The sequence below is a fragment of the Rhinolophus hipposideros genome, assembly GCF_964194185.1.
Source record: "Rhinolophus hipposideros genome assembly, chromosome: 12".
NCBI lineage: Eukaryota > Metazoa > Chordata > Mammalia > Chiroptera > Rhinolophidae > Rhinolophus > Rhinolophus hipposideros.
In genome coordinates, this window is record NC_138058.1 from 50,048,907 (window position 1) to 50,076,690 (window position 27,784).

Consider the following 27,784-nt stretch of genomic DNA (forward strand, 5'->3'; position numbering starts at 1 on the left):
CCGGGGCCTTGGTGCAGCTTCCTGTATAAGCCATCAGTAGTAAACAAGGGCCAGAGAATATATGTGAATGTGGGGGAGACCCTCAACCAGCCTGAGGGGATGAAAGGTTCTAATCGAGCTCCACTTTGAACTTATCGGGCCACAAGGCTGTGTTCTGACTCAGGACTCCTTCCTATCACCACTTTGTCTGATGTCCTAACTGGCCTTCCAGACCAGAGCTCCCCTGACTTGGAGCAGAGCCTCCACTATCTTACTTAGTACCCCACTGAGCCGTGAGGCAGAGGGGATGTAAGGTCCAAACTGAGTTTTGCCTAAGCTGCTGTGTGAGTTTGGGGCCATGGTGGCTGAGTCCACCACTTTGCTTTGCTTCCCAAGCTTTTTGATACTTGGTGACTCAGTTGCCACAACCCTTATTGCCTACAGCCTTTCATCATTCATATGTCACTTTGTGGTCCTTGTCATTCTGCCACATGAACTAATTTAAATGGAATTATTGCTCCTGCATTTTTGGGTCACTTGAACCCTCTGTAGGACTAAGAGGTGTTTTAGAATGACCATGGGAAGTATGACATCAACACAGAGAAGGAACATTTTATGGCTGGTAACACTTGATTTCACAGCCTACCAGACAAGAGTCTTGCACACAACTGTACTTGGGCCTGGGTATCTCTCTTTCCTCTTGTGGACAGCCTGCAGGTTCTCAAGTAAGATCTGGACACAGAAGAGCTGTGCTTAACGAACCAGATGCCCAGCTGCTAGTTAAGTGATAGACCTGGGTTTGCTAAAAATTAGGATGAAATGTGCTCTCCTCAAACATGCTATTAAAAACCATACTAAATGTATGGAACTATTGCATATTAGCAGACTTTTTCCCCCTCAAGTGCAAATACCACTGAGCTTTGATTACAGGCAAGTGTGAAGATTTCTCTGTATTTCCAAGTAGGTTTGGAGCAATATGACATGATTTCATGAAATACCATGTAAAGTGTGCTCCAGAATTTAAGATCATCACCAGACTCTGTGTTGGTAGGATTTTTAAAGTCTGAACCTCAAAGCGTCAATCTTAATAAGGTGATTTTTGGCAATGAAATAGTTTCTGGAAGGTGATTGACTAACCGCAATTTAAAAGAAAATTGCTTTAGCGACAAGGAGAACATTATTTCATGCTTCAAAACTTTTTTTTTTCTTTTTGGCTGTTAACATGCATAAATGTGCATGCAGCACGGCAAGGCTATCATTGAACTATTCATTTCCAATAAGTCAATTGTATATATTGCTCAGTGGGTGGAGGCTACGTGTAGAAAATTCACAAGCAGAGAATGAGTTGTAAACTTTATAATGGATCACTTAATCACTGATGGATTTTTAGAATAATGGTTCACCATAGATGTGATAGTCAAATATAAGCAAATCATTGGAAAAATTAATAAAAATAAGCAATTAGTCATGCTTTGGATCTGGCTCTAATGATGTGCTATTTTTCCCCCACCCAACCCCCATCTGATTTTTACCAGTAGGTTGGGACAGTTGGAAATCTGCCATTGTACAACATGCAGCGAATAAGTCTCTCACCCACCTTTTCGCTGGGATTTCATCTGTTAGCCTTCGTGGCTCTCTTATTTTCCCACGTGGACCGCATCAGTGCTGAGACAGAAATGGAAGGAGAAGCCAATGATACTGGCGAGTGTACTGGCTCATATTACTGTAAGAAAGGGGTGATTTTACCCATTTGGGAGCCTCAAGACCCTTCCTTTGGGGACAAAATTGCTAGAGCTACTGTGTATTTTGTGGCCATGGTCTACATGTTTCTTGGAGTCTCTATCATTGCCGACCGGTTCATGTCCTCTATAGAAGTCATTACGTCTCAAGAAAAAGAAATAACCATAAAGAAACCCAATGGAGAGACCACCAAGACAACTGTGAGGATCTGGAATGAGACGGTTTCCAACCTGACTTTGATGGCCCTGGGATCTTCTGCTCCAGAGATCCTCCTTTCAGTAATTGAAGTGTGCGGCCATAACTTCACTGCAGGAGACCTCGGTCCTAGCACCATCGTGGGAAGTGCCGCCTTCAATATGTTCATCATCATTGCACTTTGCGTTTACGTGGTCCCAGACGGGGAGACAAGGAAGATTAAGCATTTGCGTGTGTTCTTTGTGACAGCAGCCTGGAGCATCTTTGCCTATACCTGGCTTTACATTATTTTGTCTGTCATCTCTCCTGGGGTCGTGGAGGTCTGGGAAGGTTTGCTTACATTCTTCTTTTTTCCCATCTGTGTTGTGTTCGCTTGGGTAGCAGACAGGAGGCTTCTGTTTTACAAGTATGTTTACAAGAGGTATCGGGCCGGCAAGCAGAGGGGGATGATTATCGAACATGAAGGAGACAGGCCATCTTCCAAGACTGAAATTGAAATGGATGGGAAAGTGGTCAATTCCCATGTTGACAATTTCTTAGATGGAGCTCTGGTTCTGGAGGTGGATGAGAGGGACCAGGACGACGAAGAGGCCAGGCGAGAAATGGCTAGGATTCTGAAGGAACTCAAGCAGAAGCATCCAGAGAAAGAAATAGAGCAATTAATAGAATTAGCTAACTACCAAGTCCTGAGTCAGCAGCAAAAAAGTCGAGCATTTTACCGCATCCAAGCTACTCGCCTGATGACTGGAGCTGGCAACATTTTAAAGAGGCATGCAGCTGACCAAGCCAGGAAGGCTGTCAGCATGCATGAGGTGAACACAGAAGTGGCTGAAAATGACCCTGTTAGTAAGATCTTCTTTGAACAAGGGACATACCAGTGTCTGGAGAACTGTGGTACGGTAGCCCTGACCATTATCCGCAGAGGTGGTGATCTGACCAACACTGTGTTTGTTGACTTCCGAACCGAGGATGGCACGGCCAATGCTGGGTCTGATTATGAATTTACTGAAGGAACTGTGGTCTTTAAGCCTGGTGAGATCCAGAAGGAAATCAGAGTTGGCATCATCGATGATGACATCTTTGAGGAGGATGAAAATTTCCTTGTGCATCTCAGCAATGTTAAAGTATCTTCTGAAGCTTCAGAAGACGGCATACTGGAAGCCAATCATGTTTCTACACTCGCTTGTCTCGGATCTCCCTCCACTGCCACCGTGACTATTTTTGATGATGACCACGCAGGCATCTTTACTTTTGAGGAACCTATGACTCATGTGAGTGAGAGCATTGGCATCATGGAGGTGAAAGTATTGAGAACATCCGGAGCTCGAGGAAATGTTATCGTTCCCTATAAAACCATTGAAGGGACTGCCAGAGGTGGAGGAGAGGACTTTGAGGACACTTGTGGAGAGCTCGAATTCCAGAATGATGAAATTGTGTAAGTTCATTTTTTTTTAATATATACATATATATATATACATGTGTGGTTGCGTGCATTTGTAGATGTGAGAGCATGTGCATTTCTTTAAACTAAATGGCATACAAGGAGTGGGGTAGTCACTATACAAGACAGCTTTCACATCTCAGCCCTCGCTCGTGTACCTTCGGTGTACTCTATATACAGAGATCTTATTTTGATTTTGTTTTTACTTTTGTACTTTTATATATTTTAAGTACATTATAGATCATGATAGAGTAAGTCTTGTGACATAATTTATCAGACCACTTACAATGGGTTGAAAAATGTGTACTTATTTTGAATCATAGTATATACACACAGAACAGGAGTATTTTAAACAGCACATCAAGTCCCTAACTTCATTACTGAGTACAAATTGGGAAAGCCCAAAAAGGAAACAAGTCTGAAAAGAATTTCCTGGTTACCAGGGCTGGCTCAAACAATTTCTGCTGCTTTTATCTGACACTGTTTTTTGTGACAATAAAAGTTGATGTTTCTGCTGAAATGATAACGCTTAATTATGGCTTAATGACCAACCCTGCTGTTTTCAGTTTTATGCCAACGTGGGAAAAGTCATATAGCTCTTACTTAGTTCCAGTCTGATTTTCCTTTACATGATTGTAAACAACTCTTTACCCTATTGATACGTGATGGGGGGAGACGTAAGATTCTGTCCAAGCACCCTAGTTGACAGGGCACAGAGAAAAGTGGGGAACAACTTACTCTTCCTATTGCCACTTGCCAATGTTGTAACATGGAGTGCCCGGTCATGTACTTATTCTTCCAATGACAGCTACTATTTAAAGAGCTACTCCTCCTTCATTGCTTAGGAAGGGGCATTGCACTTACCAAAAACAAACCAGAAAAGTTGACTCAGTGAGCAATGTCCAAACTGCAAAGAAGGAAGGAAACTGTATCTGCAAGGCAACAAAGGACAATAAAACCAATGATGATGGTGGTAGAATCATTGTCAACTTAGGAATTTCAGGAAAAAAATATAAAATATAGTTTGTTCTATAAATGGTTAACACTTGTGTAAATTGCATGTGATATGTCAAATGGCAAGTACATTCTCTCCAAGATGAAATTTCTACTGAAAGTGTAGGGAAAACCAACACAGAGTGGGCATAAGGAACAGATTTTCCTGAAAGAGCCAATGTCTTTACATCTCTTTGATGTTGTATTTTAGAGATAAACAATTACTGAGTGTGATATCACAATGAAATCAAGCAAAATAGAGATTATAATATCCATCTTCAGATGTGTGTGTGTTGGGGAGGATAGCTTTTGATGAATATCTACTTTATGTTGTTAATGTTTCACTTAATTGAGATGTGTTTTGTTGGGACATGTATTTGACTAAAAGATAGTAATATACGCAGTAGCAAATGAATAAATATCTTGAATACCCCAGAAAGGATTTTTCCAAAGGCCTTGCGTCAACTGTGATCCTGCCCACCTTAATGTATAAACTCTATTCCTTTGCTAGGAATTCTTTCTTGTAATATTTACTAATCATTTCAGTTATTGAACTGTCTTGTATTAGATGGTACTTGTAATCCAAGTAAAAGTGTACTACTGCACGTAAGTAAAGGAGTTTTACAGGTTAGTAAATGAACTCTCAAGAGGTCAGCTCCTAAATATCACCAAATTGGTGTTTTGTTTTGTTTATTCATTTTACTTAAGATGTTTACTCTTGAAAATTTGATCTTGCTTTCTCTTAATAATTGTGTTGTACTTGTTTGTTTGTGAGGCTTTGCAGATCTATTCTGCTGTCCAGGACTTTTACCAAACCATAAATAAATAACCTTCTTTTGGGCACAGTGTGGAAGAAGAAGAGGGGGAGAGAAAAAGACTGAGTGATTTGATGGAATGATTTATTCTGCCAACCTCCATTTAAAACGTTCATCCTATGCCATTAAATTGATTTAATTCTGGCTAAAGAAGGAATATTGCCAAATTCCAGATTTAGAAATTTATATATCTTGTGAAAAGTGATAAGAATTGGTGGAATTATCAGTATGGCATCTCTGTCTATGTGTGGTTAGATGTATTCTAGACCAATCACCAGTTCCTAGTTTTAAAAGCTTACTGAATTTTATTCTTCAAGTTGAAATATGAAATTTTAGAAATGGCAAAATATTTTATTTATAAGTGGAATGAAATCACAGCCCTATATTTTTTTTCTTTTTAGAATTTTAATTTTGAAGAGTTTTCTTTTTGCCATTAGAGGATTTTACTGCTGATGAACTTTGTAGATACTTCATAGTTCTCTTGCTTGAATAAATGTGTTTGGGTGACTGGGACTTAACTTAGCTTTAAGTTAGGCACCAAAGATTCAAACATAATGTTTCCAGAAAACCTTATTCTACTTTCTGTGGATCATTTTTCCTCTGATAGTTGTTTCTAATGCCAGGTCCACGGTCAGATCCAAGTGACAAGAGTTTTGTCATCATGCAGGGAAGTTGAACTATGTAGAGTCAACCCAATATATCTTTAAGAATGAATTTTTTATCTCATCCAACAACACAGTTAATATCAAGCGATTACTTTCTTAAAAACCTACCCTACATTGATGAGACTGTTGACGCCACTTTTTAAAGTTCTTTTTCTGTTTGTTTAATGCTGTGCACAAAGCCAGAATTTATGATTCTTTCCAGAGTACCATAAAGAGATTCCTGGAAAAGCCTGGATTTAAAGGCTATCTAATTTTAAGAAGCCATTAACCAAGGTAGAAATAGGGTCCAATCTGATCAGGGATGGAGATCAAGAGACAGGCAGCTGTACTGATTTTTTGGTTTTAAGAACAAGACAGATTCCTAATCTCTGATCTTATTTTAGAGTAGAAGCACTCATTTAAAATTATAATATAAGTATGCTTGTGCCTAGTCATTTATATTTGTACAGAAATGAGTTGAATTGTTTCAGTTTGACTTTTTTTAAGATCAAAATTTATATTTGAGAAACATACTGATAAGTGATAAGTGGTGCTTGTAATCTCAAATAAAATGTATGCTTGGCAAAACATTTTAAAATTGTAACGGAAAAACCCATTAAATGGGTATAATTAATAGCACATGCATTTGTATAAACTCAATCACTGACAAATACCAAACTCATGCCAGCTAACCTTGACTTTCAACAGAGAACTCTCTCTAATGTTAACATCTCATAAAAACCAAATGAAGAATATACTAATTTGATTTGTGGTTTGGTAGGTGATATCCACAGTGTTGAAGTACTGCTAATGGTTGTTCTTTAGTAATGCTGGCCTAGTGGTGGTAATTATTACAATATGTTGTTTGGTCTTCTAAGGTCTAACATTAGCTTGACTGTCCTGGAAAACGTTAAGGTTAATTAGCTAATATAGATACAAATCAAATTTAATTATTGTACTTACCATGTTTCCCCGAAAATAAGACCTAACCAGAAAATAAGCCCTAGCATGATTTTTCAGGATGACATCCCCTGAACATAAGCCCTAATGAGTCTTTTGGAGCAAAAATTAATTTCGGGGAAATACAGTAGTTGTAGCCCAGCACTCATAGCATTTTTGGAGACAACTCAAAGGATCATGATTATTTACTATTATATATTTAAAATGTAGAGTTGAAAAACAAAGAATGTAGGTTGGAAAATTTACATAATATATTGCTTAGCAAATCAGTTCACTGGGAGTTCCTAGCCACAGCAGAACTTATTCACAATGTATCTGTCCAAAATTAATATTGTTTTAACAATTATTACATTTTCAATTATGGTTGTAACTTTATTAACTAGGAAATATAATATGCAAGACATCTCAATGGCTCAACAAATATAGCTATTTAACACTGAATATTTACATCAGTTTTTTGGGAAAAGAAAAAAAGAAATAAAATTTCATTATTATATAGGTTTTATGGAATTATTATATTCCAGTCAAAATAAATACATCGTTTTTGCTATTTATATTACCAATATTATTTTGCTGTACAGAATTTCAAAGAATAAAGACTTAGCTATAGGCGAGAGCAATTCAGTTCTGAGAGCAGAACAAATACATATTCTAAGAAGGCAGCCAGGTATAAAAAAAAAAAAAAGATGAAACAAAAATGTCAAATCCTGAAGCAATCAGAGGAATAATGTGTGTTGGGGGAACCAGAAATAATAAAAGTACTAGAGAAAATAACATTAGGCAGAAAGGCTATTGACCCATGCTACCTTGAGTCCAACGTAGTGAAGATTTACTTTATGGCAGAAGAATTTCATCTGCTATATTTATACTACTAAAATTTAACCTATTTAATTAAAATTAAAATTAAATATTTTATATTTACATAAAATTTTCCTAGGTAATATGCTAATGTAAGAAATTTAGGTGGAATAATTTTAGGATTTTAATGGCTTTGGTAGATTATCTTTACAGACTGGAATATTTATCCTTCTTGGAACCAAACCACATGTAGCATTATCTGCAAATCTAAATGATAACTACAAGAAATGTTTTTATAAATGCATATGCTTTCATGAATGCATAACTATTATAAAAATAAGACAGAGTATGAGCCAAGTAAGAAACATTTACGATTTCGAATTTACTGCTGCCAGGAGCCAAAATTGATTATGTGCACAAGGGTCGTTTACCAGGCTAACCAGATTGCCATGCTTGCTGTTATAATCTCATTTCCCCAGTGCTAATTAGAGTTGGGGGTTATAATATAGTTATGTAAAAATTTTTTATCTTAGCAAATGAGGAGATTTCATAGTTTAGACATACTGAAGTGTTTAAATTATAGACTCTTCTGAGTCATCATTCAAGGCTATTACATAGGGGCTTAAATGCTTTACTGGTTCAGGGCTAGAGTAGAATTTGTATATCAATCAATCTGCACATATTTAATAAGCTCTGATTTGTGCCCAACACTGGACTAATCATTATGAAGGAAACAGAAGAAATATATACTCCTTATAATCTAAAATGGGAGGTAGTAAGAGAACGCATATTTTAAGTACAAACATCATTATGAAGACATGGTGTAAGCTACAGTCCTAATTTTGGACACAATGTTTGCGTTTGCTTTTTAAGGACAGATGGCATAATTAGAAAGAAAAGTGTAATGTACATTTTAAGATGGAGTCATCTTGGTAAACCTGAGAGTATGTACAACTTCATTAAATAGACAGGATGGTTATCAAATGTAATGAAAGACTCTATGAACACTTACTGTTTAAGTGGGATTTTAAATCATTGTGAGGGTGCTTAAATTAATCTGAGTATGCAGATCCTTTTAAGCCAGTCACAGAAGCACAAATACTGCATGGTTCTACTTATATGAAGTATCTAAAATAGTCATTCATAGAAGCAGAGAGCAGAACTGTGATTGCCATGGGCAGGGGAAAGGAGACAGGGAGAGTTGCTAATCAACAGGTATAAAGTTTCAGTAATGCCAAATAAATAAGTTCTAGAGATGTGCTGTCCAACATTGTGCTTGTAGTTAACAGTATTGTATTGGACACTTAAAAATCTATTAAGAGGGTAGACTCATGTTCAGTGTTTTTACTACAATAATATGAAAAATTTTAAAAATAAGTAAAATAGCTGATCTACTTAAAAACAAAAGCTTAAGTGCTTGCCCTTCTGTACCACATTGCCTCTTGTAGTTCCTAAAGAGAATTTACAAAATTTCTAGTAAAATGTTGTCAGTACTTTATTTTGTACTTTGTGAATTCGTCCTTGGTCTCAAGGAATGATTTTGACTTACTTTAATCCTGTAGCCACTTGGGCAGCTGTTAACCCAGTTTGCCTCCCACTCGCACCCCATTTTCTCAATTATCAGTGTCTGTCCACCATTTTGGTAAACCCTGAGCAGATTTTACACTCAATTGTGAGGTTGGAAGATTTTTCCTTTTTTTTCTTTCTTTTTTTTAGTTTCTTTTCCTGAGGGCACTGGTAACCCAGGGAGAGATTTAAAAACGCTTACTTCTTTTGAATGGAGCAACCTTGAGGGTGTAACACCTCTAATGGGGTTATTTGATGCTGTGCTGTTCTGTCCTTGTTCGCTGAGGTTTAGAAAATTGCCTGTGGGTTACAGTATCTTGAGAACTGTAGAAGTTTTCCTATAAGATATCTCCATTATGTTCTGCAGTGGTTACTGAAATGTGCTCATTGCAATGCAAAAGTTGTTAGGCCCCTATTACATTGTAGATGCCATGCAACCAAGTGTTATCCCTGCAACAGTAGAATAGAAGTGGCTATGACCAGGTGACAGGAACAGAAGAGAGGATAGGCAAATGAAAGGTGGGTCAGTGGCACTAGAGATGATCTTTATAACCGCCTTGGGTAAGCCAACTGAGGGGAGCCCGTGCAGAAAGCTGACTGAGCAGGCAAGCAGCTGTGGCAACTCGAGAACTTCGGCTGCTGGCTTGCCACACCGCCGTGCATTTTCTGGCCTGGTAGTGGAAGTCCAGAAGGTCCTGGGAGGGAAAACAAGCAGTCAACAATATGGTCAGAATTAAAGGAAATCTCCTTTGCTTCCTCTCCTGGCTCGACATACCGTCTACGTAATACCCATCTATTTGCCAAAGGTTGCCAGGGCTCATTCTTTTCACAGGCCTATACAGCTGTCTCATTGTAGAGCCAGGCGAAATAAACAATGCCTTTTCATTTCCTGCCTTTCTCCCCAGGAGGATTCGTGTGCTAGATGACATTTTCTTTCCATCTTACAATGGTCTTTAAAGGGTCAGGTGGGGGAATAGGCATTGTATTCTTTGAGTTGAAGATATGGAGGCAAGGAGCAAAAACAGAGCCAAAGCAGAACTTGGATCCCTTGCCTTTGAGGCTGGTATTCATGATAACAGGGCAACCAGGGAAATTTCACTAAACCTGATAATTCAGATAGTAGTGAAATAGCCTGAGCTATTTTATTTCCAGATATAATTTTTCTTAGGCTTAGGTATGAGAGATCTGGAGTTCCAGGTACCCTTGAAATCCTGTGGTGACCCTGGAAACCAAGACCACACCACTTTTTCATGTTGGACTTCCTGAGATGAAGATGGACTTAGGAGGAGCCATCATCTTGGATTCCATACCCAACTTTGAGCTCCATTCCTGTCCCTTTCTAGCTTTGTGACTTCCAGAAGGTTACTTAAGCTTGCCTCATCTTTGAAATGAGGATGATGGTGACAGAGGTGGTGGTCGTGGTAACGGTGGTTATAGTGGAGGTGGTGGTGATGGTAGTAATAATGGTGGTAGTTGTGGCGATTGTGATGGTGCTGAAGTGGTGGTAGTGATGGTGGTGGTGGTTTCAGTGCTGGTGGTGTTGGAGGTGGTGGTTTTGGATATGCTGGTGGTGCTGGTGGTGCTGGTGGTGGTGCTGGTGGTGGTGCTGGTGGTATTGGTGTAGAGGTAATGGTATAAGATCCGGGGGTGCTGTTGGAGGTGATGATGGTGGTGAAAGTGCTAGTGGTCTAAGATGTGTTGAGAGCCAGGCTTCATGCTGCTTTTCTTACAATAGTCATTTGATTTGATACAGTCACAATACTTGTATTAGTAGGTGCTGTTATATTCATTTCAGATTAAACAACTGAGGCTTAAAGAGTAACTAACTTTGTTCGGCCACACAGCTAATAATGATGGATCTAGAATTTCGCAGTAGGACTGCCTGACTATAAAATCTATGCTACCTCATCAGGGAATGTTCTCCCCTCAAATGGCTTTCATAGGCCAGGACGAGCATGGAGGAGGTCTGTGGTGCTGTGACCCTGACTACCACATGGCTCAATGAAGCTCAAAAGATGAGGAACTAGAGCAATCATTGATCTTTTCTGGAAGTCTTGAACATGTATTAACCACATTGCTCCCCACCCCCACTCTCGAAAAGCCATGATTAACTGACAGTGAGAAGCAAGAAAAATGATGACTACTGTAATCTTTACATGTGCTTGACCTGTCCAATTATTATCTGTTATTTCCTCTCCCGTAGTATTTATTTCCCTTTGTTTCTAAACAAAAATACAGACCCTTGTCTATCGGTAACTTTCCGTCATTGTCTGCCCTGGCCCTGTATTGTTTTAACTTCCTTATATGGTTGAACAATGATGTAGCTTTTCTCCACACTGAAAATAGTAGCTTCTTGGTCCATCTTTTTAATATATAGTACAAGACAATGTAAATTTATGACAACAGAGAATCTGTGCTAGAGGATGCTTGTTACCTGTGTCAGCAATACGAAGAAGTTTAAAAGGTAGAGTATCCTCTGTTCCTGGAGGTCACTAATGGTGAGCATTATCGGTTAGGAAGTTTGCCTAGAATAAGTGACCCACGGGGCACTTCATGTGATGTAGACCTACCCAGAGCAAATGGACTTTTTAGACACTTTCACACAAAAATCCAATTTCAAGTTACTCTCGCTTCTGAACTACATTTTCTCTAGGACATGAGAACAATAATAAAACACTTCTATGTAAAATCAGATGACTGTCCAATGAAAACTTGCATTTACTGTATACAGAATCAGTATTCAGATGTGTTTGTAACGAATTTGCTTTCTTAAGTTCAGTAGTTTTATATTTTATTTTTTAACTTTTGCAGGCGAATTATTGTGTTTGGAGTAAACTCACTTTCTATCTGTTTATAAATATAATTAATTATAACCTTTAACGGAAACCTCCACCCATTCCCTTTCAACACGGAACTTTTATAATCATACATACACACGCACATTACTTAACCAAGATAAAGGTGAGAAACTAGAATGAAGTCCTATTTACATAGAATTTAATTTGGGGGGTGCAATAAAACAAAAACAATTCCCAAAGGACAGCTTTCATTCTCACACACTAAACGTTACAATCTTAACTTGACACAGTTTTTAAATGAGCTATTCAGTTAGACTTGTATGTCTCTGTGTGTGGGATTTGTATATCAGCTGAAAAAGGGGAAGAGGGGAAGGGGGAGAGAAGGGAGAAAAGAAGAATCAGAGGGGGACCAATTGGGGATCAGGAGAGGGGCCACAAGGGGCTGGAGGCAGAAGTAGTGGGTAAAGCAAAAGGGGATCTAGAGGTATGGGAACAAGGTGACAGAGAGGTAGAAGTAGAGAAAGGGACACATAGAGGAAGCAGAGATATATAGAGTGGGAGGAAAGGACAGAGGGAAAGAGGAAAGAATGAAGGAAGAGAAAAGCAAAGAGAGGCAGAAAGAAAGATATAGATAGATAGATAGATAGATAGATAGATAGATAGATAGATAGATAGATAGATGATAGATAGAGATAGTGACAGATGTAGATATAAAAAGACATAGAGTAAGAGAGGAGGAGGGAAATAGTGGAAAAGAGGAAGGGAAAGGGAGAGAGGTGGAGGCAGGGAGAGTAAGAAAAAGGAGGGTGTCTGCAGAGAAAGAGGGAGGGAAGAAGGGAGGCCGGCAGAGGGACTGAGAAGGAGGCTAAGAATATACAGCCCTGATTAGATTTCAGCTCTTACTAAAGTGAAGTGAAGCCTGGAATTAGTCCAGGTTCTTGCTCAAGCAAACAAAAGACAGTTTGAGAGTAAAAAAATAAACATGGGATTCACTCAAGCTGCTGCTCTATTAAAACTAGACAGCAACTTTGTCGTTGAAATCAAATGTACATAACGATTGCCTAAGTATGTTTGAGGAGCCAGAGGAAGCTTGTGGAATCTTCCTAGGTTTGATAGAATGGATAGGGCTGGTACCTGCTTTCAGCAAATGTTTCATGAGCATCTGCCGTGTGTCAAACTCCTTGCAAGGTGCTGGGACAGCAGTGGTGCCTAAGACACAGGCTCTGCCTTGGAGAACCTCATGGTCTCCTTTAGGAAGTGGATGTCCAGATATTCAATCATACATCTGCGTGGATGTTTCCCCACCCCCTGACGCTTCCCCAGGTCTTCCTTGGCATTATGGTCCCAGCGCCTCCTGACAGGGCTCTTCCTATTGGTGGTTAGGCTGAGGACGAATGACAGCAGCGACCCACTCTGTGTGCCTGCTCTTCCCTGGAACCATACAACTCCTTCTCCCTCCCTGTCTTCCCCCCAGATGGCTCCTGTCACCATTTGGCTGCCCTCTTTGAGCTGAGCTTGGGAACAACACAAGTCTGATTTATTGTCCATAGCAGTAATGAGCTCAGAAGGATGGGAAGCAGGGAAAGGTGGCAGCATTGGTTTTGAACCCGAGCAGCTGCCTGTCTTCCACTGTTTCCTAGTCCAAATTTGTTGGATTAGGAAATTATGTTGCTCATGTCTGAGTCCTTTCTCTAAATGATAGGATTTTATTGAGCATAAACCAATAAAGCTGTTACAGACATTGTAGCTACCTAGCTGGGAATTCCATCAGCTGGAGCTTGGTGTCCCTGGAGTCTTGGTTCGGCATCTTAGAATATCTGATCATGGTGCTGAAGGCGGATGGACAGACTAACAAGGAAAGACAGAAAGCTGCTGGAGGGGGTGGTCTTTTTGAGCTGTTGCTCAAAAAAGAACTCTATGTGGCTGAGTTCTGGGATGCTCTGATGTATTAATAGGAAGTAATTCATCTGACCTACACTTAGTCTAATAGAATGCTAGAGTGTTAAGAATATTAATATAATGTATTAATAACAATCAGTATAAACATATATAAGTGTAAATATAAATGTAAAAGTGGATGTAGTAAAATAATATATAAAGAATATTAAGTCTTCATTTATCTGGCACAATCTAGGGCTAAAATGTCCTGCAAAATTTAGTTGTTTGGATAATTGAAGCATATTCTATAGGTCTGAATTCTTTCAGGGAAGGAACACCTTTCCTGATATCCCACGACTTCATAATCATTGTGAACTATATTCTCTTAAATTAATGTTTTTATTTGGTTATTAATTTAATGATCAGTTCCTGCATCTGAAGCTCTTGGGATATTTTGAAGTCGATCTGAGACTTTACATAACAGTGAAGTTTTCTCATTTTCGTCTACTGAGTTTTGTTTTCTTGTATTTGATGTGTGTGTGTGTGTGTGTGTGTGTGTGTGTGTGTGTATAATATATATATATTGAAAAATATATTTTTTTCCTTTTTTACAGTCAGGCTACTGGTGTGCTTGACTCTAGCTATGCTCATTTTAAATTTGTTGCTTCCCAAGCTTGCATGTAGAATAGGAATGAATGGTAAGTATCATTTTGGACACAAATCATAGCCTTACGAAATCAAGTACTTAGCATTTTCCTGAGTGGATGAGCTTTGTGACAGTTGTTGCAGCCCTCCAGAGGCATTTTCTGCAGTAACAGTGATTGAGAGCCCAGGCTTTGGGGCCAGACTAGCAGGGGTTTAAATTATTCCTCTGTCACTCATAAGTTGCATAAATTCATAAGTATTTAACCTCTCTGTGTTTCAGATTCATCGTCTATAGCATGGATTATTGTACCTATTTCAAGGACAAATCCAGTTAGCCAGCACCTGCCTTATAGTGAGTGCTCAGTAAATGTTAGCTGTCATTGTTGTTGCCTTTGGTTTCTTTCCAGAAGATTCTCTACAGAAGTCAAATCTAGGCTAGCTGGGAATTAGGTACAGGGTGCTTTTCCTCTTATCTTCCTTTTCTTTAAAAGAAAGCACATTGTTGAGTTTTGTGATTCTGTGTGTGTGTGCACTAACATTTAGCGGCACTCAAGGCATAGAGTTGTCTTCTACTAGCCTAGTTAAAACGATGGGTACAGAAAACAATCAAAATTATAACAAGATGCCACCCAGACTTTCCCTTATCAATGAGGTCATCATATTGGTGGGGAAAGGAGACAAGCAAGACACAATGTGGAGACCAGGACCTACTGCTTAATAAGGCACATGGGCAGGGCCAGAGATAAGGCTTTTCGTTTTACATAACATTATGCTATTTGCAATGTTCCTGCATCTCTGTTTGATCTTCACACTGACCCTTTCAGGCATTAGCATATCTATTTATGGCAGGGGGAGTGCCACAGTGATTAATATCTAGTAGGAATTCAACAAGTGGTTTTTCTAATAGATAGCAGAAAGAAAGAAGGAAGCAATGAAAACGTTTACACATAGTTTACACATAGGACAACTTAAGTTCAAAGAATTTAATGAATTGTTCTACATGGCAGAGCCAAATTGGAAACCGATAATACTGACACCTCATCTGGTGATCGTGACACTTCACCAGGTGGTATAGTGGTTGGGTCTGGGACTTACCCTGCGTCTCTATCATACGCTATCAGCAGGTGAAACCCAGGAGAGGCTGCCTGGCTGGGCACCCACTCTTAGCTCCTGCAAACCTTTCACAGCATTTCTTTCTTTTCTTACCCTTTCGAAGAGTATTTTAACAATTTTTCCACCTGAATTAAATTGTTTGTCCAAAGAGGGAAAAACAATCACATTTTGATGCCCTGTATTCTGCATCTCCTGGCCTCTGAGGGGTATCTATGATGCTGATATAAATATGCCTGAAGTTTTTATAAGAGACATCGAGTTAGTCAGAGTTAGAGTTCAGGAAAGTGTTATGATGGAAATAGTAACAATAATAATACGCTGTATTGAAGTAGTGGAATGTCTACTTCTATTACGACTGCTATGAAATGAAATTCCTTAATATGACAATGTCAGGATCACATTCTTACACTTGCCCCCAAATAAACAGGTCTGTGGAGTTGGGTGACTTCTTTTCCTTTCACATTAGCGCTGCCTTGAAGCCAGTGACATTAGCAATTTACCCGTGAATCCTCATCACCGCTCACATGCTACTTTTATGTTTACTGTCGATCTTTATTCCTCACCAACTCGGAGTCTTCCATCTACTCATACATTAATCAACCAGTTAATTCAGAAAAAAATCTATTAATTTCTTCATCGTGGCTTTTTTTATGCTTAATCTAGAGACTTGAAGAAGATTTAAGAGAGTCCCTTTATTTTCCAAGCTTAGCATTTAGTGGAAAAAGAAAAATAATTACAACACGAAGTAATATAATCGTGATAATAAGAGATATACACAAAGTGCCATGGGAGTTCAGTAACTCTGGTCTGCAGTTGTCCTAGTTTAATTTCTTTTCTTCTTTCCTTTCCTTTTCTTCTTGTTTAAAGGATCCTAGGACATGTTTGTTACAAAGAACTAAATCCTCTTGGCAATTGTGAAAAATATGTGTAACTCTTTTCTGAACTGTCTGAAAATGATAATCAGTTTTTTTCAGTTATGACCACACTGGATATTCATAACATGTTGACTAATTTCTTGATGGAAAATAATCCCTAACTAAGCATGATTTGTCTAAATTTGTGTAGGTGTGAGACAGATGGGGACATCATGTATATATTGAATCTTCATGCAAGAAACTACAGTGTGTTAAAATCCAGTTAGTATAACTGCTTCTCCTTAAATTTTATTGATATGATAAATTCAGCAAATAAAAATATTTCCTTGAATGCAAGTGCATATTCTAATTTGACTCAATATCTAACAGTATAATAATATTTAACAATACCTATAAATCTGTGTCAGAAGAGAAATAAAAGCACTTTAAAAATGGCTTTCACTATTTTTGTTTCAACAAGCATATCCCTTTAAACACTTGTTTTTAAAATGTTTATCTATAAATTCTTTGGCAAACCTAATCCTAACACTTGCTTTAGAGCCAATTAAACTTTGTATTAGACTGAATATTGAGAAATAAATCTTGATTATGTATTTTGTAGTTTTAGCTCAGGCTTTCCAGTGATATCTCATGGCCAGTCCTCCCAAAGTTCCTGCTCTTCTTTCGTATTAAAATCTATTGCGTTGAAGTCAATGACAAAATGCAGAGCTGGAAGAACTTTCTTTTTATTATTTCAAGAAATGGTCAAATAGCAATAGTCTAAGAAATTTAACAAATGCTTGTTTACAGACATTACCTTAACTTACCACCTGAAATAAACGTTGGTAAATTAAAATTTTTATTTTGGGCCCTTCACTTTTTCTATCTCCTTTCCTTATTGGAAAATGTGTTGTTTAGGGGAACGCTAGATTTTTGTTGGCTTCTGTCCCTGCCAAGACGGTAATAAATAATAAAATAAATGAAGATTCTGATGCAGGAGACAGAAAAATGCAGAAGGAAACTAGTGTTTGGACTCGGGTCCTCAGACCCAGCTCTGCCACTAACCAGACCAGCAGCTTTGGGCAAGTCATTCCGTCTCCTTGAGCTTCAGTTTTCTTGAAAGAAAAATCAAGGCATTGAAGTAGATGATCTGCATATTTTCTTCCATCTCAAAAATGGTTGCTGTTCTTCTGAGAGCAAATATTAAAAATAAATCTCGTAACATTGAGTAATATTGACAGTCAGTTATGAGGAAACTTGATTTAGATTTCTTTTTTGGTTTTAAATCACTCCATGCCTTAATTTTCTTGACTTAGTTATTTATGAAAAACAAACATATTAAAAGACAACAAATAGTATATAAACCAAATGAGAGAAGCTTAAATCCTTTCTCAGGGAGTCTTGATAAGTTCTGAAGTAGAAAAAATTATGTGTGTCCACTGGATGGAATTAAAGTGGTCATATCAAGTTTGTTTCTATGTCTTGTATAAATTGACATTCCTGGGACAATGTATCTAGAGTAACCATGTAATTTATTGTTCAAACCAGAGCACTTTTTTGAGTTAAAGGGGGGAAATATTAATAATTATGCAGTGTGTAATAATTAAGAAATGTCACATAACCATCCTAATATTAATTACTCTCTCCATGTGTGCTGTCTCAAAAAATTAGAGATACTTGTTAATACAAGAGCAATATGATCAGAAAATGAAAGACTTTGTATTTGATGTTTCTGTTTCCTTCGCCTACCCACATCCTGTCCATTTTTTTAAAAAATGAAGCTATTTAGAAATCATCTTAATTCAACTTGGGTAGTAAACATATCTGCTGGATGGAGACATATATGAGGAATTAATTCGAGACGGTGGAAGAGGGAATTCATTACGCCTAAACCACAACTCTAATTATTTGCTAGTCTAACCACATTGGCAGTTTTTTTCTTTTCTTAATATGAATTAAACGATTGATTTTTATCTATGTCTTCAAGGAAATTGTAGAGTTGCAGCTAAAGCAGATCTTTGGGACTATAAGTATAGTGTTGTCTCTGCAAAACTCAAAAAGTTACCAATTAAGTCTTTAAAAAAGAAAAGAATTCATGAAGTCCCTTCCAGTTCTAAAATGCAATTATTCAGCCGTGTTACACCCTTCTGCGAATCCCTGACCTTGTGTTCCTTATCTTGCTCTTAGCCTTGGTTGTCCAAGCCTAGAGAAATGCTTGGTGTGCCTATAGGTTACTGTCCCCATCAAGCTTCTTCATGCATTCCATGGACACTCTTAGGGCCCTATCCTTAAATACACTTCCATTTCCTCTACAGCAACTACCTGAGCCAGATAATTTATGCTCTTTGGTATCCAGATGACACAAATCTGTCTATGTCCCTTCTTCTCCAGTATTGCCATCTGCAAATGGTTATCTCAAAATACCTATTGTCCCGACATAAATATATTATACATCTTTGTCGTCTTTATTTAACCAGTGGCATTTTTCAGGATGGCTGTGTAGGAGTAGAAAGAACAATATATTGACCTCCAAGCATAAGCCAATTCATTTCCAATCAAGTTAGTGGTATGTTTTCTATAGTACATACATTGTCTTATCATAAAGGTATGACAAATGAAGCTTATTTATTAATTTAAAAGAGGGGGGCAAATGTATTGCAAAAGTACATGAACAATGAATAAACCTCCTAGAGACTAAAACAAGTCCTCACTTAAACATAAGGCTGTGGATGGAATAGAAAAATAATTGAAGAATTAAATATTTTAATTATTGAAGTGCTACATAATTATAGATCAGTCAAGGTGAGAATGATATAGAGTTTAACACAAGGAAAAAACCAGTCAGGCAAATACAGAATCAGAATCATCAGACCTGAGAGTTTTAATTGACCATAAGTTTGAAGTTACTCATCAGAGGATACAAGTAACACGATATAATGGTCTTAGTATGCTAGGCATACATCAGTTACACTGTCACATTAAAACACACGTGTGTGCTCCATCTCATGTGGGACCTTGTATATGGCTCCAGATGTGTACAGATATTTACTTCCCTATGGTCTAGCTGTCTCAGTAGCTCGAAACCTGACAGTTCCCAGAGTTTTGGTCTCATAATTCTAGTATACTGTTTTCCAACAAAATCAATACCTAAACTAAAAGGCAGCAAAGAATGCAATTTCACTCATTTAGTAGTTTGGCAATGACTTTTATTTGTTTCATTTTATAAAATACTTGAAAGGCATGAACCATATTTTTACAATAGAGAAATCAAGGTATTCATTTTTCTGTTCCTCAATTGTTCATCCAATTCAGGTACTCTTTAAATATTAGGCTATTTCTCTAGCATCATTTTCATGAATTTTCTTTTTCAATTGGTATAAAGTATAGTACTCAAGAAATGATTTTCTTAGCAGCCTTTAGGTGGTAAATCCTTCTGTATCATTATGGACAACACCTAGGGAAACCGTTCATCACGTGCCTACAGGGGGTCAGCCCATAATTCACGAGAACATAATGCATATTCTTCTGTTTACATCTGTTATACTCCCACCTGTTTATCCAGGGATTCGTAAATATAAATCTATCTTAGAAACAAAGAAAGTTGGAATAAAACTTCTTGACACACATTACACCTTTGTATGCCTTTCAGTTCCCCCTTAAAGGATGTTGATTTATAACATGCTGTGCAATGATATTATATATCATAAACCCTCAAACAAATTACAGGACAGGAGCGTTTTCACTTGGGTTTGATATGAAATTCACATGGTTTTTAGAGATAAGGAATAAATATAAGGTGTAAAGTAAATCCAATATAAAGTGTAGAGTATATCTAAATTTTTCCTTATTTATTTATTTTTTTTTAGGAAAAAGGGGATCTGAGTGTAAACATTCTTAAAAGACATAATTTTAAAAATCAACAATTAATTGGGGGTGGGAGGAACCCACTCTAAATTAGACTCTGATTTTTCAGATGGTACTTAAATGAAAACGAAATCATAACCAAAAAAGTGTCCATCAGTAGTTTTCATCCATAGTAAAATTGTGCTTGTGTTTTCCTAGTTGATACTCTAATGATAAATGCCTGTATTTTTATTATCGTGACTGACTGACTTACACCTTTGCAGTTTTAGCAGCTGTGGTTTTTGTGGACTTTATATTAGCCAGTGAATTTAACAGGAATTTCTGAAACTAATAAAATTACCGGTGTTGCCTTTGATCTATGCAGTCAGTAGTGCCTAAAGACCATATTTGAGCAAAGAAACTGAATCTGCTTGTTCTTAAAGTAGTGCTCCCTTCCCGTGGTTAGGAAATGGCTTCATTTAAGAGTGCAAGCCTCCTCCAAAGCACTGTTAAATTTTTGGCAAAGAATGTTAACCCTTGCTAATTCTCCCCAGTCTGTAGTCCAGTGCCTGATACACTATAAATGGACATCAATGGAGGATTACAAAATGGATATAAATGGATGTGATATCCCTCTGTGTTAAGTGGCCTTTGTGTTCTCAGGATGAAGAAGTAACACATTCATGAAAACTGGTTATATAGAGGGAAAGTGAAGTAAATACACTCCATACGCCATCAGAATCACAAGCCATTTAACCCACAGGGGTATCAAATTGCACAGACAAGGGTCACGATTGTAAGAGACTGTTTTCTCCATGACATGAATATATTCTGACCCATAACTAAGCAGCCTGTGTAATATGAACAGTATATCATGGCCATGAAGAGCTTGAGTTCTGGAGTCAGATGATTTGGTTCAAAATCTAGCTCAGACATTTACATGGAAGGTCATGTTGGATTGGTTATTTAATGTCTTTCTGCCTGAGTTTTCTCAGCTATTAAATAGGATACATAGCTCTACATCAAGGATTTTTATTAGAAGTAAATGAGATAGTATGGGTAAAAAGGTTAAAGTCATGCCTGACACATAGTCAATCCATGTTGTCTGTTATTAAGATACTGACTTTAGAATAAGTTAAGAGTCTGTGTAAAAATAATGTGCCCAATATGAAATATTTTCAAACAATAAGGAGACAATTTAAAATGATCTCACAAACCAGAGGTGATTACCTTTTACATTTTGGTATGCGTAATCTTTATTTTGCTCTTGCTTTTGCTGTGTAGGTCTGTGTTTAAAGTACATTATGTAAGTAAAATTCTTTAAAATGAAATCTTAATAGCCAAGTAATATTCTCTTACTTAATGAGGCCCCAGTGTGTGTGTATATATATATATATATATATATATATATATATACATATATATATATAAATTTATATATATATACATATATATGTATATATATTCCTTTTTACAAATGTTTACACATGATGAATGCCATAATGAACATTTTTGAGAGAAAAAACTCTTGGTTGAAATCTTAGATTTAGTTCTTTAGGCTATATCTGAGCCTAGATTTAGTTCTTTAGGCTATATCTTAATTCTGAGCAAAGAGACCAAAATGCATAAACATATTGAGACTCTTCATACTTTTCACCAAGTTATTTTAAGAGAATCTGTACCAATTTACAATCCTAATGTCTATGCATAATTTTCTGATGAGACTGATTATTTATTAGAAAACCTTACCTGTAGCTATATTTGGAATTACTTCCTTTAAAAATGTTCTGCTAGTATTTATTGATTGTCTACTATGTGCAAAGTATTGTGCCAGCCATTTATTATACCATTGAGGTGTGCCTGAATTCCAATATACCATTATTATTCAAAGCCCTTCTTAAATTCCTCTTTTGAAATTATCTTCAGAGCCATAGATAATATCTATTTTTTAAAATTTCATATGGCATTATCTTCCCCTATCATTCACTTTATTTCAAAGTCAGCACCAAACAACTTCAGGCAGGTCCCAAAATCAAATCCAATCTAAAAAAGTTCATTATTTTTCAAAATCACTTACGAATCTTGAAGTTGTATTGCAGTATTATAGAATGGACACCATTCTTAGGGTTGAAAAATCTCATTTTGAACCTAATTTTCTGCCTGTATGGGTATAGCTAAGTTAGTTATATGTTTTTAAGACTCAGTTTCCTTTTTTTGAAAAATGGTGCAAATAGCTTTTAATCAAAGTGCTGTGATGAGTATCATAAGATAAGATATGTAAAAATGCTTTATTAATGAGAAAATGGTATTTGATAATAATATTTGCAAATGTTGGAGATAATTTATAGGTGAATTCAGACTGGGAAGACATGTTAAAATGACGTCTTAGAATTATGATGATATCTGTATTTATATAGTAGGAATATCTCACTTACAGTGCTACATTTTTATTGCTATTTTCTGTAAATAAAATTTTGCAAAGTTGTATTCCTTCCTGTAATGCTCATAAATATTTAACTATTTGATGGAATATATAAGCCTCTTTTATTAGTCACTAGAAAGCTTTTAATGCAAACCCAGTAAAATTGCTTTCATTGTGATCCCTTGTATCAGATGTTTATTTCATCCTGGTTTGTCACAAGTCAAAATGAAAGCTTTTGCTGTGATTTCTGTAAATAGGAATGGTTTAGTGTTCAGATATTCTGATTTTTTTCATTACATCATTCTATTGCCCTCAGAAGAGTACTTTAATAATCTAAGAATTTAGATTTCTTTAATAATCTAACAAACCATCTCTAAGACTTAATACCTACGGCTTTAGTGAAAAGTCATGCATTCTATCCTTTTCCCCATGATTTATTGAAAAGTTAAACCAGAGGTTTTTTTGTTTGTTTTTTTTTAATAGATTTCCTCTAGTATTTGCTTCCAGGGTTGCCTCTTCCTTTTTCCTCGCTCATTTCTCTCTTTTCCCCCCTTTTTACTCTTCTCTCTCTTAGCCTTTGGTTGCTCCTACCATGTTTCTCCAAAAATAAGACCGGGTCTTATATTAATTCTTGTTCCAAAAGACGCATCAGGGCTTATGTTCAGGGGATGTCGTCCTGAAAAATCATGCAAGGGCTTATTTTCCAGTTAGGTCTTGTTTTCGGGGAAACACAGTACTTACTGGGCTGTTTTGGACATAGCTCACAGCACTCCATTTTTGGTGGTGAAATACGGGTGCTATGGAATAGCAGCATTAACAAATTAGCAGCTTCACTGGTTGGTTGATGGGCAGTTGTGAAATTGAAGGCCAAGCAGGAAGAAGGGGACCTACACGTATAACTACATTCTCATGACCGCTTCTGCTAATGACGACCTTCGGATGGTATGGCACTGGAATTTCCACTGCATACAGAGCAAGATGATTTCTGCTGCAATTACTTCTAAAAACCTGCGCATCTTATTTCTCTTATTCCTTCCCACTCTCCAGCCTCATTATTTGCCACCACCTCCAGCATTTTTTTTACTCAGCAAGCTGGATGACAGACGGAGTTTGTGCTGTTAGAATTAGAGGATTGTAAATTGATAACCACATACCCACTTTTGATGAACTGAAAGTCTGATGTGGTGTTTTGTGGGCATATCTGAAGGTCTGTGAATTTAAAAATCTTTGTGGGGGGTTCAAATTTATTTCTGGCCTGCTGCTTGCTTTGGACAATGTTGAAGCAGGAATTCTTGACAAAGAGCCTAAGAATCCATTATCTTTTGGCTATGAAACAAAGCAGGAGCCCTGATTTCTCATTCGCCTCCAAGTATATTTCTGAATATGAAATCTGCACATTTGTTTTTCTAATAGAGGGGGAAAAATCAAAATACTCCCCTGTAAAAAATTGGGTACTTATAGGTGGTATTTTATTCAACCAATAGGCAATTTCAAATGAGTGCCCAAAGCCCAACTAATGTCACTATTTCAGGGAGATTTTTTTCTCTTTGAGGAAAGTACCTTGCATTCTTGGCTCATGATCTCATAAAATAGGAAGAATTTTATAGGCCTTTCTTGAATTGGTATTGCAATCCTATCAACAGTGATGTTTATATATAATCATTTATTTTGATTTACAGCACGTTATATAACTATAACATTTTTTTTTCATTTCTGTGAAGTTGGTAAGTTAACCAAGGAAAATCGTTTTTTTTTCACCTTCTGAAGGCTATAAATTCCTTCCTATATTAATGTCTTTTAACTCAATACTGCGGTTAAAATGTACTCTGATGCTGTATCTTTCATCATAGCGGAATTGGTCAAGCCCAAGGGACAAGTAATTTATATTGCTAAACCTTGATCAAGCTCATGAATTTTAAGTGGCTAGCTACAGCCTCTCCAAAATATGGCCTTTGGTGCCGTTTTGCCACTTTTGTGAGCATGAAGTTGTGCTTCAGGGTGCTGTGGTTTCTTAATTAGCAGCCTTGTCATTGTAGTTTCACTGCCCCAGTTGTGCCACCCACTTGTCACCCCCTTATTTCCCATAGCTATCCTAATTGCTGTATCCCTTTGCCCAAATTCAGGCAGTAGAATCAGATTTTATTGTGTCCTTTGTGTAAAGGGAATGTCCAAAGAGCCAAAACTCTATGCAGTTTTAGGAGGGAAATATAGAAAATAAAATGAGACAATCTGTTCACATAGTATTTCCAAATTGGCCTTTGTGTGAATTTGCAGAGGTGTGCCACAGCGATGAAGATAATAACATTTTCTAAAAGATAATAACATTTTCTAAAAAAATGTTAAAGTGAAATGGGTAAGGCTGGTCAAAAAGGTACAAACTTCCAGCGATAAGGTAAATAAGTCCTGGGGATGTAATGTACAGCATGTTGACTAGTTAACAAAACTGTATTATATGTTTCAAAGTTGCTAAGAGAGTAGATCTTAAAAGTTCTCAACACAAGAAAAAAAATTCGTAACTGTGTGTAGTGATACATAGTTACCAAATTTATTGTGGTAATCATTTTTTAATCATACAAATATCAAATTATTATATTGTAACCAAAAACTAATACATTGTTATATGTCACTTATATCTCAATTGAAAATATTGTTGATAATCCTGCCAAAAAAATAATTAGAAAATAAAAATTAAGAAGAAAATATTGATAAACAGACTGGGAGGGTAATTTGAATGCTGGCATATCTTACAGAGAACAACATAAGATAAAGATATGATTGGATATGATCTAGTTTAACCACAACTTTCAGTGAAGATGTATTAAACAATACTTGATGCCCCAAACGAGATCAGCAGCTGGATGGTGGGGAGGAAAGAGAGAAGGAAATTTAGAGTCAAGAAGAAAATATGACCCTGTTCATGGCCAAATTCACCGTCTAGTACGGTAGAAAATTATCACATTGTTATGGAGATGACATATTTGTGACTTTATTAATTATAGAACATATTCCTTGGCGTCTGGCACCGTTATTTGCCTGCACTTGTGAGTGATTAAATGCAAACTGGTTAGTAGTTAGAATGACCAGTGAAGACCCACAGCTCAGAAAAGTCACCCCAGAAGAGACATAACCCAACAGACTGGCTCTTTGTCAAGAGAGTTTGTCACAAAAGCAAAGTACAACTTCTCTTGACCATTCCCTTTGCTTAAAGGGATTCTTCAGAAGAAGGTTAGGGAGGTCACTTACTCAAAAGATATTTATTGAATGCATGCCAAGTGTCACAAAGTTGGGAATGTAGGTTAAATAAAATAGAGAAAGTGTTTTTTGAAAGTAGGTGACAGTTTATGCAGGCAGAACAATGAAAATGCACTGTGCTGGGAACTCTGTGGGAACTGCAGTTATAGAGTGATGATATTTTCCCAGTGCAGGAGACCTGTGGGATAGCAGGAAAAGGCTCCACTGAGGTGAAGGATTAAAAATGCGTAAAATAAAAATGGAGAAATGGACACAGGCAGAAGGAGAGAGAGAGCAAACTACCAAGAACGGAAAAATCATTGACATTTAGAAGTGAAGGAGCCATCTGTAGATCACATCTAAGTTAAACATTGCCTCTCACAGATAAAGAAACAGCTCAGAGAAATCTAGCGAGTGACTTACTAAGATCAGACAGTTAGGAAGGGGTGGAACTGGGCTTGGAGCCCACTTAGCTGAATCTTCTCTCCCCTTTTGTTGCTTTGCCATCATGTAGTCAGAACATTAGGGGAAGAAATGGGAGAACGCGACACAGACGGGGATTGCCTTGCTCCTGTTTTATGAATGTGCAGTCAGTATGAGACCGAGCCATGGGAGATGCAGATCGTATGCTAGTAACTTACCTACGTTTAAACCCCAAGTGGTAAATGTGGAACAGGTCCTTTTGTGGATGTCTCTGAGCTTCAGAGAAGTGACCCACAAGATGGTCTGGCTTGGAGCTAACAGAGAATGAGCTGACAATTGTCAGATTGTAGGCATAGATTCCAGATTGCATAGTGGAAATACAGAACCATGCCAGCTCTGTCTTCGTGGCTAGGCTGTCAGCACCACACACGTAGCAGCCTGGGGTGGCGGAGGCCACTGGCTTTCCCACAGTTTCACCATGCTGGTCAGTCCAATAAGACACTCCACATTTCTAGTTGACCAGCATATTCTCCACACACAGCGCTCACCACGGCTCAGGTGTCAACATCCTTTCCTACCCTTACCTGTCTGCTAGTGAAAAGCTGTAGAGATGGACAGCTCTGCAACCCATTTAGAAGTTTTAAAACCCCTCGTTTGATGTTTATATATCTAATGTCATGTTAAAATTGCTTGGGGAACATTCTGGCATCTTGCCAAAATAACTCTACATTCACAAAGACTGAGAAAGTCCAGAAGTGCACAAAGTTCCAAGAGCAGTCATATCTTCTCTTATTTTTAAATTGCATATCAAACATTAGAGCATGCTCTAAATGTTTCCTGAGATCGTATGTAGCATAATCTTTGGTTTATTTGTATGAAGTTTCGAGGAAATACAGAGTTTAAAAACTGGAGTTTCTGTGTGTGTGTGTGTGTGTGTGTGTGTGTGTTTGAGTTTGTGTTTGTGTTTGTGCATATTTTATAAAGATGACTAGTGACAGATGAGTCCAACATTCATTGAATTTTCCCACGAGTGGAAAACGTTTAGAATTTCTGGGCTATAGAAAGAAGATGATACATGTGTAGCATGCAGTGGTATAAGATGTATTGCATCTTATAAGTGATTTTGTCAAGATTGTGATAGTCTTTGAGTACTCAGCTAACAGATTTTTCAAACTCATACTAATGGCTTTCAAGGAACAAGGCAAATTTATAGCAATTTAGATTCGATTTCAGGTCAAAGCTTGTTAATACAATCAGAATAATTTACAACTAGTGTGTTGCATGGATTGATGAGAGTAGAAAAAAAAGAGTGGACAAAGAAAAAATATAACACCTCTTAGCTCAAGTATAAACTCTGTATTTCATTAAAATTGTTAAAGATTGAGAATGTTGAAGAATTATCTCATCCTTCCCATTCTAACATTTCTAAAAAAGGAACTTGCCCAA

At 37.3% G+C, this 27,784-nt stretch overlaps 1 protein-coding gene across 8 annotated transcripts in view; it reads left to right on the top strand.

The window, feature by feature from the left end:
- SLC8A1 (solute carrier family 8 member A1) overlaps positions 1-27,784 on the top strand; it is a 317,960-nt gene that overhangs the window by 17,525 nt on the left and 272,651 nt on the right. For 4 of the 8 annotated variants that reach the window (XM_081068958.1, XM_081068956.1, XM_081068959.1 and 1 more), the window contains one exon: positions 1,518-3,349. In XM_081068958.1, the coding sequence (XP_080925084.1) occupies positions 1,551-3,349 (1,799 nt within the window). In that variant the 5' untranslated portion in view covers positions 1,518-1,550. Of the gene's footprint in view, positions 1-1,514; positions 3,350-27,784 lie in introns of those variants that run through there. The other 4 variants (XM_081068955.1, XM_081068957.1, XM_081068961.1 and 1 more) reach the window with 3 other exon arrangements.